This window comes from Macrotis lagotis, chromosome 2 (assembly GCF_037893015.1).
Source record: "Macrotis lagotis isolate mMagLag1 chromosome 2, bilby.v1.9.chrom.fasta, whole genome shotgun sequence".
NCBI classification, from domain to species: domain Eukaryota; kingdom Metazoa; phylum Chordata; class Mammalia; order Peramelemorphia; family Peramelidae; genus Macrotis; species Macrotis lagotis.
This window is the reverse complement of record NC_133659.1, coordinates 200,137,878-200,153,542: the sequence shown is the minus strand read 5'-3', so window position 1 is coordinate 200,153,542 and position 15,665 is coordinate 200,137,878. Positions and strand designations below refer to the sequence as shown.

Here is a 15,665-nt window from a genome sequence, read left to right as displayed (position 1 = left end):
AGAGGACCTAAATCCAAATTCTGGCTCTGCTTATCTTCTCTTTAATCTTGGGCATCTTTGATTTTTAATCTCCTGTTTGAGAGCAGGTACTCTATCAGCTGCTACTTTACATCCCTCTACAATCCAATAACTGTTCTTGCAAGTCTATTTCCTGGCTTAGGGCCTTTTCCCAGGGAGTCAGTTGTAATATCTTTCTTTTTGAAAAACAAAATTTTTAAAGTTTTCAGAAAAAGAGTACAACTTGGACAAACTAGCATGCCCTGCCCCCACCTAGCCACCTCCACAGCTGCGTTGCCCTCTCCCCACAAGTACATACAGACTCCAGGGGGAAGCGGGCTCAAAATTAGAGCATCCATGTGACAGAAGTGAAGAAACAACACTTGGTTGCTGTGATGTTTTTTTCCTCCCATAAATGGAATTCTCAAGGTGTTTCCTTTAGGTTTGGTATTAACTTCATTTGCAGAGTTCTTTGTGGAGATGTGAATCCAGTCTATTCTTGGCTCCCTGCTGTGGACCACTGACCTGTGGATGCTGATAGGAAGGATTCCCTTACTTCCTTCAAGATTCAGGGCAAATCCTATCTTCTGCAAATGACCTTTCCTGCTTTCCCCATCTCTCTGAGACAGTAAATAGAATGGTAAATAAAAATTGTTTCTGTTCTGGTCAGAAACTCAAATGGTCCTTCCCTCCTAGATGAACTCTTTTATGAAGGCAAATGAGGTCATCCTTTGCCTCAATTCTTCCCTAGCCTTTAATTAATGAATGGGCGTTGTCTCAGATACACTGAAACCTGGTAAAAACCTGGGCTTTAAAAGGTCAAAGTTTCCCACTGCATCCTGTACCCAACTGCATCCAGTTATCTTGACTGATGCCTTATCACTGGACTCCAATAGCTCTGCAGGGGAGTGAAGCTGAGGACCTTGCACAGCTCTGCTCCAATTAAATCCAATTCACTTGCAAGTTAAGTGATGTCATGGGTCCTCTTCCAGAACAAAGAACAGATAACACCTCCCATTTACAACTAAGAATTTCCTATGTTCATTGTTTGCAGGTTGTGCAAAGCCTCTTCCTGGTCATTAGAGGGTACTTTTACTTTTTAAAAAAATTATATAAGTATTTTATTTGTTTTCCAATTACATACAATGGTAGTTTTTACCAATCTTTTTTTTTTGCAACATTTTGAATTTTACAATTTTTTTTCATGCCCTCCCTTCCCTCCCCCAACAAAAGACAATCTGATATAGTCTTTACATTTGCTTCCATGATAGCATAGATCAAAATTGAATGTGTGGAGAAAAGAAACAGTGGATCACACTTTTACCTATGTAGCTCCAGTGCTTAGCACAGACCCTGACCAGGCACATAAATGCTTGTTGACTGACTTTTGACATTAAAATTTTCATATATATATATATATATATATATATATAAAATGAAGTTGGATTACATGATCTTCTTCAATGTTCCTTCTAAATCGTGGAAGCCCCTAGCATTACAGTTTGAAGAGAACTAGATGATTGTGTCTAACTCGTTAATTTTATTTTTTAAAAATATATTTCCGATTTTTACAAATACTGCCAACTAGCATTACTTTTGCACCATATAAAAATAAAATGTTAAATCCTAAGCTATTTTTTAAAATGATGGATAACATTTTTAGCCAGTTAAAAAAAAGTTACAATTTACATATTAATTATATAAATTGATCTTTTTTTTTTAAAGAAGCAGAATCGTTTCTTTCCTTTATAAAAAGTGAACATTTCTCCTTGAGATCTTGAGGTTATCATGTTAGGATTAGCAAAATTTGGGATATGTAGGATTATTGAGAAGATTGTGCAATGAACATGCCTTATTTAAACTGATATATTGTGAATAACAAAATTCAGTCAATTCCTGAATAACAGAAAGCATCTTTCCACTATGAGGCTACTCACAAACAACCAAGGAAAACAGTTGTTGCTTGAGAAAATTATTCCAGTAGTCACTTATTTTGAATGAGAGAAACAGAATGTCCAATAGTTTAGTGTTTGCCCGAAATAGTTTGTCAATTGATCTGATCATTTAACTTTAGGCCTCAGGATGACTATCCTAATTCAAAGTCAAGCTGCTTGTATAATACTGATGAAACTCCTCTCAGACAGTCCCTAAACAGTCTGAGTTAATTGTATTATTTCTTCTCCCCTTTCTTCTGCCATCCTATTATAGTCTTTTTTGGGGGCTAGTTCTTCAGTTCACCTCTGATGTGAGGGCTTGCCCAGCCCTTTTCAGGGCTGCTCCATCTTTCTTTAGTGTGCACCTGTCACCCAACTCTCACCTGTGGCTCCAAGAAATCTGTAGCATGTGTAATGGCCACATCCAAGTAAGTATCTTGGCAGACAGGCTAAACCAGGTTTAGGGTAATCAGAGGGCCTCAAAGCCACTGATGGGTTAGGAGAAAGTATAGCCCAAGCCCATAAAAACATACCCTGATGGATAGGGCACATGAAAACAATTTGTTTCAATGATCATAAAGGCAACTAAAGTTGGTGCTATGAAATGCTTAGAACTTAGTCAGAGATGCCAAGGTCAACTACTGCATCATCCTGAGCCACTCTAGAAGAGCGAGGCTTACAACTTTGTGCAACATTACCTTACTTATATCCAATTCAAGCACGAATGCTGACAACCCATGTTGTCATCAGTCTTCTTTGAAAATAAAGGACAGGGGTGACTAGGTGGCACAGTGGATAAAGCACCAGGCCTGGAGTCCAGAGTACCTGGGTTCAAATCCCCTCAGACACTTAATAATTACCTAGCTGTGTGGCCTTGGACAAGCCACTTAACTCCATTTGCCTTGCAAAAAAAAAACAAAACCCTAAAAAGTAAAAAAAAAATAAAATGAAGGACAAACATTTTTAAAGTCCTTTCAGGATATCCTTGGAGAGTTCCAGGAGAGGAAGAGGTGGAAAGTCCAAGGAGCAAAGATTGGATATAGAAACATCCTTGGCTTTTCTTGTGTTTGCTGCAAATGTCTGCCAAGTGAAGTTGAAACACTTTCTGAATGTGGCAGTGGGTTCCCTAATTTGAATTTTTCTACAAAAAGTGCACATTTTCATCTAATTTTTTGGTTTCATGTTTAGTCCTTTCAGTCTTCTTAACCTTTCATTGCTGACCAAGAAAGTTTAAATACCATTTCAATCAAATTTTTAATATTCTATTACCCAGAATTCTATTTTTGTCATCACCTAGGGCCTTGTAATCAAATCAATTCAAAATTCTGTTGGCTCTTTCCCTCTTCCAAGGCAGAAAAGTAGTGTCCCTGTGACCTTGTTAAAGTCAAGTGGCATTTCTAAAAGGTGATTTTCTGTGGCCAGAGAAACAGGAATGCTTGAACTGCTCGAGTCTTCTGCACATGGTTTGCATGTTGTCTGAAGATAAGTAGTTACATGTGAACCTTCTGGGCTTTCAATCTTTCTTCTAGTCCTTTAATGCCTTGCTGGACAGATGAGTTATTTCATGAGACATTTTGTAATCCCAATGATAATTAAACTGGTTCAATTTGGGGCAGTGTTGTGGTTTCAGAAAGTTGTAATCTGGGACAAGCCACAGTCCTTTCTTCTCTTCTGACTTCTACAAATGCTTAGGAGAAGGGAGCAGAGAAAAAAAGGAAGAGAGATGTAGGGACCCAAGAGAAGGAGGACCGGAAAATGGTGGGATGCTCAAACACACTAGCTTTGACAGTGCTTCTAAAGAGTTAGGTCTGAGCTGCTACAGGATCAAAATGCACATTTTGATAAGGTCCAACATTCAGAGAAGAGGACTTTCAAAGTCAGGATTAAAACTCAAATTTCCTGACTGCTAGTCCACTGCATTTTCCTTATATTGGAATAATGAGTCAATTAGATTCAGAATATGATAGCAGTTCCCTTTATTGCCCTCTGCCCTTATTAGATCTCATAATTTGCTGGAGTGAACAAAGGGTAGCTGAATCATTTTCATAGACCAATAAATGCAAGGATGCTGTAGAGGCCTTGGCTTCTAGCTCTCACAAAGCTGCAGTTCGCCAAGGTAAAGATGTCTGCTAGGCCAGTTCCAAGAATAGACTGGCCAGGATTCAAGCCACAAGGAAGCAACTTCCGGGTTGCTCCACCCTGGCACACCCAGGATGTCTCCCTTTTTGAGCATAAGGTGGAGTTAAGTGTGTACCAATGGCAAAACTGAAGAATTTCAAGCCATGATGGGAAGCCTTCCGGGACCTCTACATCCACAGATGGTACAACAATGGCATGGTGACTAGGGAGAAGCTTCCCATGCTGAAAATGGGTTATGTGGTCAAACAGTCATACATTATAACTTTACTGCTTGTGGATTATGAGATTTTTGTGGAGGTGACTGAATTCTGACCATCTTGGGTCTGCTGCAGAATAACCGATCGAAAGCAGAACTGAATCTCACTGAACTCAGGGTGTTTGTCATGAAATAAATGTGGAAAAGGACAATAGCCCTGCCCCCTGCAATGGTTTATCAGTCTTACCAACATATAACTACTTACCCCAGGGCTGGTCACTTCCTGCTCAACTTTCTTTCCCCAAATCCTCTCTAAGGCTCCAGGAGAGGGGATCTTTTCCAAGCAACCTTCATACTGATGCTGGAGTTCTCAATTAAGCCTTGGCTATAACAGAGTAATCACTTTGTGAAAGAAACTAATGCTCCTCTTCCAATGAACCTACTCACTCTACTTAAGTGACTTTGGCTTCTTTTCCAAACTGAAGAACTCACTATCCCTAGATGCCTGTGCTGCTAATACTGTATCAGGAAAAATACTTCTTCTGAAAATGGTGTAGGGTACAGGTATAGCAGCATCTGAATACCAGCTCTATCAGGGTAATCAAATGGGAATGAGTGAGCAGATGATATTATCCATCCCTGGATAACTGTAACCCAATATTGGTTTTCATATTCATCTATATGAAATAAGGGCTCTAGTCCAAAGGGCTATGTCCCCTGCCTTATAATACTGTATCCATGGGGGGGGGGGGGGCCCTAGGCGGCACAGTGGATAGAGCACCAGCCATGGAGTCAGGAGTACCCGAGTTCAAGTCTGGCCTCAGACACTTAATAATTACCTAGCTGTGTGGCCTTGGGCAAGCCACTTAACCCTATTGCCTTGCAAAAACAAAAACAAAAAAAAAAAACACCCTAAAAATAAATAATGTCCATGAACATTTTTATGAATTACTCTAATTAAAAGTGCTATACTTTGATATTCTGGGTTATAGAGATGATCCCTGGATTCTCCAGGATTATGCCATGAGGGTACAAGCTCTGGCTGAACCTACCAAGTAATGACTGTCTGTCAACTGAGGACCTGCCTAGCTAAATTTGGAAATGTTCATCATGAGAAGGCTGATCTCTGGATGATTAGTGTTTTCTGTTACAAAACTACATGAAGTTTATGATGGAGTGGCCAGGTTCTAACTTTGGTTAAAAAGTGTGGACCAGAATTTGTAATAGGTCCTGGCCTAAAATGTGTAAGAATAAGTATAGGAGGCAAATATTCTTACCCTGTAATAGCCCAGGGTCAGGGACAGAAAATATGGCAGGCTACTATGGTGAGACACACTTCATTTATGGCAGTTTCCTTTCTAGTCTAATCCCTCATTAATCCTCTATTCCATGGACCTTAGGTTTAATGCTTAGTTTGAAGTTCCCACCTGTGACTCAATTGTTTTGAAGCTCAAGACCCCAACCTAGAAGTGACTCTGTTTGCAGCTGCTCAACTAGAGTAAAATCAAGAGTCTGGAAAATTCATTTCTTAAAACTTATTTTAATATCCATGACTTTCATCTGTTGGGTAAAGCCAAAACAGTCTGGCCAGGTTTAAGTTACAAATTAATACATTTGTTTAAAAAAATTTTTTTTGGTAAAGTAAATGAACATTGTGGCAATAAGGGGCCATCCTTGGAGAAAGTGAAACCCATATTAACAAAGTACGTCAAAACTAGAGTCCCACTGGGTTCTTCACTAGTGACCTGATCCACACCAGAAAAAGCACTTTGCTTGTCTCTGGGGTGAAGTTAGTTCATCCAAGGGCAAAGGTTTTATCCCAGAACCAGCTGACCTGAGTCAGCACCATCTTTGTCCCAGATACACAATAAGGCTGAGGGTGGGGAATCTATCTTTCTGCTCCTCCCTTCAGAGTGGAGGTAGAAAAGGTAGAAGATAAAGCTCAATAGTCACAGTGGAGTTACTGTAGTTTCACTTCAAAGAAAAACTAACAATTCCAGGAGCCTGAACATGTAGACTAATTGGTCCTGAAAGGAGTTAATTTTCTCTGAGGTTGAAGAGGGCAGGAAATTAGAGGGAAGACTTAAAGATGCAGCATTTCCCCCTTCCCCCCAAATAAAAACAAAGTTAAAAATGTTTTAAAGTAAAATTCAGGATCCAATCACATGAATCGAAATAGGAACTGGGATTCAATTATTGAAATAATTTTTTTTTAAGATTGCAGTTTCTTCCAGGTCAGTGCATAAATAGCTATCCTTTTAAAAAGCAAGATGCTTGCTCTCAGTCTTTCAGACCCTAGGAGGGCCTCCTTCCTTGACAGCTTTTAGTGTTTGCCAGGTAGTTGCTGAAAAAATGAAGGCTAGAAACAAATTATGGGGTTAAAAAAAAAAAGCTGTAGGGACAGGCACTAATGAAGCCTCTACAGATCACTCCCATTAAAGTCCCACTGGCTTCACAAAACAGTTCTATCTCAAGAACTTGCTGTGATCACCCCATGGTGAAGGAAACTAAATGAGTCTTATAGTTAAGAAAACCTATTAGCAGTGGCATTTCCCCACTTCATCCCCTGCTCCTCTTAACACCTATATAAAAGAAACATGGAGGTTACAAGCTGCTTGAGAGTGTACTTTCTGGCCTCCCTTGTCTCAACCTTGGGGACCCTCCCCCTCCTGAATGCTGCATCTTTAAATATTTCTGGCTGAGCCCTCCTGCCACATATTAGTAACATTCCAAGCTGGCTGCCACATGTTTGGGCTCTGGCTTCTTTTCCCCCTCTGACGTTTGGAGGGCAGAGAAGGGCCATGCAGCTCCCATTTCAGTTTCTTCTCCAGTTGAACACACACCTCAGTGACAACATGACTAAAAAGTCAGATACAAAAGAATATTAAGATTTGACATCTCTAATTCCCCTTGAGATCTCTGAAAAATCCATTTGATGAGTCTAAACAAGTTAGCTACAACCACAGGGTGCTGGAACATATACACACCAGTTTGGAAGGGACAATGATGGAAGAAGACTGGGGGAGTTTTCTACCAAATGATCTAGCAGAGGAAAGTTTATGTACTGTTCAAATTTTAATGTGATTAACCAGAAACATACAGCTATTAGTGAGCACAAAGATCATGTGAAAGAAGCTACTGATCCCTGTTGCTGCATTTGACTCCCCAGCCTAATTTCTCTTTTTTTTTCTTTTAACAGATTCAACAGATACTATATTCAGAGAATCCAAGAGGATTGTGTGGATAGACAAACCTTTATTTAAAAAAATAGCACTTCAAATAAATTAAAAGGGACAACCGTCAAGTGTTTATGTTGTGAAGAAACAGTTGAAAACCTAGAGAGACTCCTAGTTGCAGTCTTCTAACCTTATTTTTTGTCTAATGGCAAAAAGCCACACATCTTTATTCTCCCATTCAACTATTTCCCTACTGAAATGAGGGAAACAATTGTTAACAGGAGGCCAGATGGAATAAGAGAAAGCTGCATCTGATTGGAATGAACATTTCCACGTACCTGCTAATACGGGTTTCACTTTGAGACCAAATGTTTTCTTTCAAAAATAAAAAAAGGGGACTAGGGAAGCTGTAGTCTTTAAAAACTGAAATTATTGAGGGCAGGGGAACACTAACTCTAGTGCCATCAGTGGGCAATAGCAACTTTTTTCCTTTGAAGTCAAACACCATCCCCAGCTGAGCCTTTGTGCTGTGAGCTTTTCAGGAGATGTTACCTAAACTTTATTAAAAGAAAAGAACAAGTTTAAATATAGACACTGGACTAGCCCAGTCTGTATTTTCAAAGTCCACATTCTTCATCAGAAGCGCTGCGTCAGGGACCCCCCGAGTCTGCATGTTTGCACATTCACAGTACATGGATCCAGTTAGTTTTGTTTTTTCCCCCCTCACTCAGAGCAGCCACATACGGCGGCCAGTGACATGGGAACCTCAGGGCTTTTTCCTGCAGGGCCTGGCTGGAACTGCCCAAGGTTTCTTCTCAATGAGAACTGATGCTGTCATGCTCTATGGATGGGAAAAAAGCAAGAAAAAAAAAAGCACCTGGTACAGGTTTCATGAAATCCATTCAGATTCGCTATTCTCCGAATCCACTGCTGAATGCCATTTGTCCACTTGTGTACAGTCTTTGGCCTAGGAGTCTGTCTCAGTTTGAAGAGCTGTTATTGGATGCCCCAGAAGTTGATGCAATTGCAGCTCCAGCAGGGCTGCTTGTGGAAACTGATTTTCGGATGTGAGGAAGTAAATAGGGGTCACATGCCAGCTGCTGGACATCGATGCGATCCTCTTTTCGGTAGGCCAGGCAGCGCCGAATAAATGCCTAGAAAGGGAAAACAGCTTTGAGGAAGTCTGTTCCTACCACAGATCTTATGAAGGAAGTTTAGCAACAACTTGCAACCAGAATGGGAAATTCTTCAAAGAATGGAGCTAGGATCTTTTTGAAATAAAAACACTAAATGTTAAAACTGAGAAACAAAAAATGTTTAGACCACTACCTCTTTTCTCTCCCTCCACAGAACAAAGGGGGTTGAAGAGAGAAATGTAGCCAATGCTAACCATTCATCTCAACTCCATCTCAACCCTGAACAACTCTCACTAAAAGAGTAACAAGAGGAGGGTGAATGTCATACATTATTGGCCTTACCCCTTTCTGGGCCCTGTTTACTCTGATGTCTCTACTGGAAAAATGTAGAAATATAGAATTTGAGCCATCTGTGGAGTCTTCTCCAAGAGCCAAGACAGCAAACTTCCAGGAGAAAGTCATGAAGAACAGTTACTGATTTATGAGTATGTTGTTTTTTTCCACAAAAATATGAGTTTCTTGAGGGCAGGACACACATTTACTTTACTGTTTTATATTGAGGGCTTAGCACAGCATCTGGCACATAGTGAGCACTTAATAAACCTGACTGACTCATGATGGAGGAAAGGGCACTAGAAGAAACACTTTAGATTAACTTGAAAAGAGATGGGAGAATATTTTACTAAAAAGTTATGTAATGCATAACAGATCAGATTCCTAGTTATCTTGGGGAGGAGGGAGAAAAAAGCTGCAACTCAAAATCTTTCAAAAAAATGAATGTTGAAAATGTCTTTACATATAATTAGAAAAAATAAAATAACCAAATAAAAAGCAAAGGTTACATACAAGATCTTTGGAAAAGATGAAAAATGAGATCAATAAATATTCTATTGTACCAATGAGGCAGAACAAGGGGAAATCAGCACAACTAGGAAGGAACCTACTGCAATACAAATGGACAAAAGGTTCAAGTAAGAAAATTCAGATGGGATCACTGTTATATGTTCTCTATAATCAGGGGTGGATAGTGACTTCTGCACCATACCTGTGGAGCAAGAGGAATTTGCTCATCTCAAGTTTAAGGCATGATGTGGTTCTCACATATTATGGTTTCTATTATGATGCCATTAATTTACTGGGTTATCACTACCAATTGCATGAAAAACCTCAGGGGTTGAGGATATGTTGTGTCCTGACTAAAGGGAACTTAATGAATAGATAAATGGGAGGGGAGAGGTGGAACCTATCTAGATTCAAAGTTGGAACTAAATATCTCCTTGACAGGTTACAAAGACTATAGTAGTTCCTAAAAACTTTGAGTACTAAAAAGATCTAAGCAATTTTTCGTATTTCCTTGTCTTCCTTCTTTGCACTCCTGAAATAGTTTATTAAATCAAAGCTTTTTAGTGTGAATGATTTTTAATTATTATTAAAAGATTTACTCCCCAACCCATGAACACAGAAATAATCTGCTCATTTTTCTAATTGCTCTATATTTTCATTTTTTGGGGGGGGGCAAAGCAATGGGGTTAAGTGGCTTGCCCAAGGCCACATGGCTAGGTAATTATTAAGTGTCTGAGTCCGGATTTGAACTCAGGTACTCCTGACTCCAGGGTTGGTGCTCTATCCACTGCACCACCTAGCCACCCCAAATTGCTCTCTATTTTCAAAAAACTGAATTATAAATGCCCATTTCAGTTTAAAAAATATCTTTACTTGATAAGTGCATTAGAAAATGAAATACAAAGGATAACTTCTGGATTTCATCACTCAACTTCCTTCATGAACTACCTTAAATCAAGGAGATTTACCTTTAATCTAAGTTGGATGTTGACCACATTTTAAAAAACTGTAACTTTTTTTTTCTGTGAGACAATGGGATTAAGCAATTTGCACAAGGTCACAAAGTTAGTGTCAAGTATCTAAGGCCACATTTGAACTCAAGTTCTCCTGACTCCAGAGTCAGTGCTGACTATCTATAATCTTTCATTCTTAGCAGGAGTGGGCAAGATTTAAAGGCTTTCTATGAAAAATTATCTGTGACAACGTCTATCAACCTGGCAAAGGGGGAACACAGATGTGCAAAAAAAAAACCCAGAAAGTTTGAACAGATTATGAGAATTAAAAATGTAAGAGCAGTGTTGAGTTAATCTTGTGAACAAAAAATGCAAAGAGTCAATTCAGGAATGTAACAATGGTTTTGAATATTCTTGTCATTTACATTTGGCATTGGAGTAAAGTGTAATATACAATATATCTTCCCTTGCAGATTTGCCTTATTATGTTTGACAGACTATATTTATAAACTTTCATATTCAAGGTATAGGTAACAGTTTGGGAGGTAATCAAAGCATCAATAGTATCATCTATGCCTGCCAGGTCATTTTGGAAGGGAAGTCCTTTTGTCCCATAGCACTCAGACCACAAGGTCTGAGACTCACTTCAAGATAGGCCTCCTGAATTAACAGCTGTTCAGACTAAGGGGAGTAGAAAGTCTTCATTCTAAACTTCTAAATCAGAATTGACAAGTACATGGCTTGTGGTTCACATGTGGCCTACAACAATCCCAAGTGAGGCCCAAACCCATTTAAAATTTATTTGGGAAATAGGTAGCAAAATTAAAAAAACACAACAATAAAAGGTTATATCCACATGTACTTTTCTAAGTCCATTATGCACCCACATAGTACAGTTTAGTGGTCCTTGTTTGTACCTCATTACCCTTTTGAACTCCTAAAACACTTTGTACTCCTCATTAGTCATTTAAGGTGTCCAATATGCTTATTTAGATTTTTTTCATATAGTGGGATTATTTGATTTAGGTCTGAAAGGAGTCTTAAAAGACATCTAGTCTAAACCCATCATTTAAAAGATGATAGAAAAACAGAAGTTCTAAGAGATCTAAGAGGTGAAATGATTTGCCCAATGCCATACAGTAGCAGAGCCAAGACTGATGCCCAGACTTTCTCCTTATTTCATTTTCTTGTCTCACTTATTTCATTATAAGCCATTCAAAGTGGCACCTTAGTAGGAGAGCAGTAAATCATCTGCTGAATGAACAAAACAACTTTTCCTTTTATTCCCCTGCCTAAGGGGCCCACAGATTGGCCAGTCAGTCACAGATTGGAAATATGGGAATAAAGGGAGTGAAGAAGAACATTAGCAGGATTCATATATCCATTGCCATCAAAAGTAATTCATTCCAGATCTAACATTTTACATAACTTTTGAAAAAATAACAAATTTGTATGACTATTGCCATACAAGGAGTACCTGAGAGGGCAACATGAACATCAACATTCCAATCTTGGGATATATCAAGCTTACCTTTGCTTCAGGTGTCACAACCGGCTTTGGAGGGAACTGCACCTCAGTAGCTTTAAGAATAGTATTCTCTTGCAGAATGTCTTGCTGTGACTGGTTATGGCCAAAAGGCTGTTACGTTTATTAAAAAAGAAAAAGAACGATTAAGATAATCAGTCTAATACATCACCATTCCTTTACTAATAAAGTTTAAGTGGAGAGAGAAGGAGAGCAACCCCCTTCAAAAAGAGCTACTCAGAGGCTGGCAAAAGTCTAGAATACAAATTCAAAGAAGATATAAAATGGGGATCATCAAATTCTCTAGTTCTGAGTAATGCCCATGGATCTGAACAACAACAACAAAAAAGGACAGAAAAATGAAAGACAGGACTGAAAACAGGAATAGTGAGCAGGAAGGCAGAAGGAATTAGAGAAAAAGCATTCAAAAATGAATGGTTGTAGGTGTTGCTCAACATCTGCAATATAATCCATTATACAATATTCTAAAATATAATTGCAAGTCTAAATTTAGTTTTGTAGCATTCCTCATGAGGAGGAACATTAACAACGTGGTTAACATTAACATTATCAAATGGTTCTTTCCTTATAAGCCCCATATTCACAAGCAGAATTGCTATGTTACTTGAGATGGAAAACAACAATTAAGCCTCTTCACCATTCCTGTTTTCTTCCATTTTACAAAAGGACAAAAATATAAAGGGAAAGCAGGGGAGTTTAAAAAGGTGATAAAATCTTAAGTATTTGATTTCATAATTATCATTAAAAAAAGACATTAAGAGATTAATGGGATGTGTTACAGTAAAAAACAAACAAACCCAAAACTACAAAAATAGGCTGCTGTTCTCCAGTTCCAGGTGCACAATCCAATGGACCAAATATACTAGGTAGGATTTGCAAAACCTGGCTTCTAGTTCTGTGCTATGATCTTGAGCAAATAACTTCAACTTTTTGAGTTTCATTTTCATTGTGACCGTGTGTGTGTGTGTGTGTGTGTGTGTATGTGTGTGTATGTGTGTGTGTGTGTAAAACAGAGAGTCAAATATAAATACATAATTGCAAGTTACAACATATAAGTCTTCTTACACATTCAATGTTATCTATAGCAGGGAACAATAAGCAAATACAGTGATTGTGTTTCTGTTTATATTGCTAATCCCAAGGTTAAATACTATTTTAATTAAGAGGTCTTGCCTGGATCAAAGGCACAGAGGTATAATGAAGATGAAAGTGTTTTCTAAGTCAGGCTTCCTGGTATGGAAACTTATAACACACATTTATTTATTATGGTTTTCAATCAAGAATAGTCTTCTGGGGCAGCTAGGTGGTGCAGCGGATAGAGCACTAGCCCAGGAGTCAGGAGGATCTGAGTTCAAATCCAGTCTCAGATACTTAATAATGGCTTAGCTGTGTGACCTTGGGCAAGTCACAACCCGTTGCCTTAAATAAATTTTAAAAAAAAACTTTTTTTTAAAAGATGAGGTAGTTTGGCCTGTGCAAAACTTTGGGGATATAAAAAGTTCTTACTCTACAGTGTTAAATTTATTATTTATATACTTGGAAAAAAAACCCAATCTTATAAACAATCATTTCTATTCTTTGCAAATAGAAATGGTGTTTATGCATGTTGACAAGTTCATAATAATGGAAAAAGAAAAATTTTTAAATAAAATTTACAGAAAACGATAAAAGTTCTAGATCCTTCAGGAATGATTTTTAGGATCAGTGTTTAGTCACCTGAAGCACATGCAACTAAAAGCAGTCCAGTCTCCTCTTCCAACTTGGGAATAGCCAATTTTTGATGAAGTGATTTGGGGAAAGAAGGGCAGAAAAGTATAAAATGTACATATTTTCTTCCTCAATTGTGAGGTACATGTTTTGTGATTGATTTAGGTTGTTTCTATCTCTAACGACTTATTAATTACCCAGCACCTTTTTTAATGGAGGAATCATGTAAACTCAAGCAGTACACAATATGTGAACTATGCTAACTAAATCAGAGAGGATTCTAAATTCTAGGCTACAAACCCAAATTTGAAATTGTAGAATAAAATTCAACTGAAAAAAATTTTATTAATGACCACTTTTCAATGAGATTAAGAAGATACAGGGCAAAGAATAGGAATACAAACAAAAACAAAATAGTCCTTGCCTTCCATAAGCTTACATTTTCCTGAAGGCATAAAATATAGAAATATAAAATAATCTGAACAGGGAAGGAGCACCAATAACTGAGGATAATCAAGGAAGGCTTCATGAATGAAATTAACTTGAGATAAACTATGAAGGAAGATAAAAGATTTTGAAAGGTAGAGATGAGGAAGGAAGGAATTCTAAGTAAAGAGGAGAGCTTGTGTGCATGCTTAGAGGCAGCTGGTCAGAAAAGCATTTATAAGTACCTAATATGTGCTAAGTGATGAAGATTAGAAAGCCTGGTTCAGAGAAATAGCTAGTGGTTCAGCTGTTCTAGAATACTTTAAGAGCATGAGGATGGAGGATGATAGGGAATTATGTGAATTAAGGAAAGAGAAGTAGGTTAGAGTCATCTTGTCAAAGGACTTACAAACCAATTGATCAAGCAACAAGTATTTTATTAAGCATCTATTTAATATGTATTTGACATCCTAGACTGAGGATATGAATGAAAAGAATTAAATAGTCCCTTCTCCAAAACAAGTCTAACGGGGAAGATAAGTACATAAATATATACAGCACAAATATAAGTGAATAAATAAAAAACACATTAAAAAAATTGAAGAGGTAGGTTGAAGTCACACTGAAGTAATAAGGAGTCACAGAGTTGGGAGTAGGGTTGAAAAGGTCAGACCTAAGAGTTAGGAAAATCACTTTAGTAGCCATTTGTAAGATAGATTGGAGCAGAAAAAAGGAGGGAATTCAATTAGGAAGACATTATAAAACTCCAGACAAGAAGTACCTGTGCCTGAATTAGCATGGTAACTAAATAACTTCTCCTTCAAAGAGGGAATTGAATGCTAGAGATGTTATGAGTTCTACTAGCTAAATATAGCAAATGACTACACATGGGGGTGAAAAAAAAAGACTCAAAGATGACAATAAAGTGATGAACTTGTCTTTAATAGTAATACCTTAGTTCTGAAAAGGAATGGACTTGAGGGAAAGAAAAAGAATTTTTTTTTAAATAAACATTGAATGATGGTATGTAACATACAATAAGTTTGAAATGTTCAGTAAAAAGGTGGTGATGTGGGACTGCAGTTCAGGAAAAAGTCTAGAGCTCTGTGTGTGTGTGGGGAGGGAGGGAGGGAGGGAGGGAGGGAGGGAGAGAGAGAGAGAGAGAGAGAGAGAGAGAGAGAGAGAGAGAGAGAGAGAGAGAGAGAGAATGAGAACAAGCAGAGTATATATATTTAGATATATATCTAGGAACCACTTCCAAAGAGATAAGTGAAGCCATGATAGCTGATGAGGTCAAAACTCATGATGCAAGAGAGTATAAAAAAGAACAGTGGTCTGAGAAAAGAGACTTGGTGTGCACTCTTGATCATCCAGAGATAAAGATAAAGATCCAGCAAAGGAGAATAAGAAGAAGATGGACACAGCATCTCAAAGTGAGCCTAAAACTCCTTCAGAATTTGTGGAAACCAAAAAAAATTGTTTTGATTTGATTTTTTTTTGGCTGGTTAGTTTCCATTTCCTAGGTACCTTAAGCTAGAGAATTATTGCCCATTCCATGATATTTAGAGAGCAATTCTAAAACTGTACAGTTTTCTATTGGTGATAGTCTACG

General features: G+C 38.0%; 1 protein-coding gene across 3 annotated transcripts in view; it reads right to left on the bottom strand.

Moving 5' to 3' along the window:
- Positions 1–1,474: 1,474 nt before the first annotated feature.
- Positions 1,475–15,665, bottom strand: part of TLK2 (tousled like kinase 2) — a 160,552-nt gene continuing 146,361 nt past the window's right edge. Inside the window, exons 20-21 of one of the 3 annotated variants that reach the window (XM_074224422.1) lie at positions 11,906–12,013; positions 1,475–8,596 (exon numbers count right to left, since the gene is read on the bottom strand). In XM_074224422.1, coding sequence (XP_074080523.1) covers positions 8,423–8,596; positions 11,906–12,013 — 282 coding nt within the window. In that variant the 3' untranslated portion in view covers positions 1,475–8,422. The remainder of the gene's footprint in view (positions 8,597–11,905; positions 12,014–15,665) is intronic. The other 2 variants (XM_074224421.1, XM_074224420.1) reach the window with 2 other exon arrangements.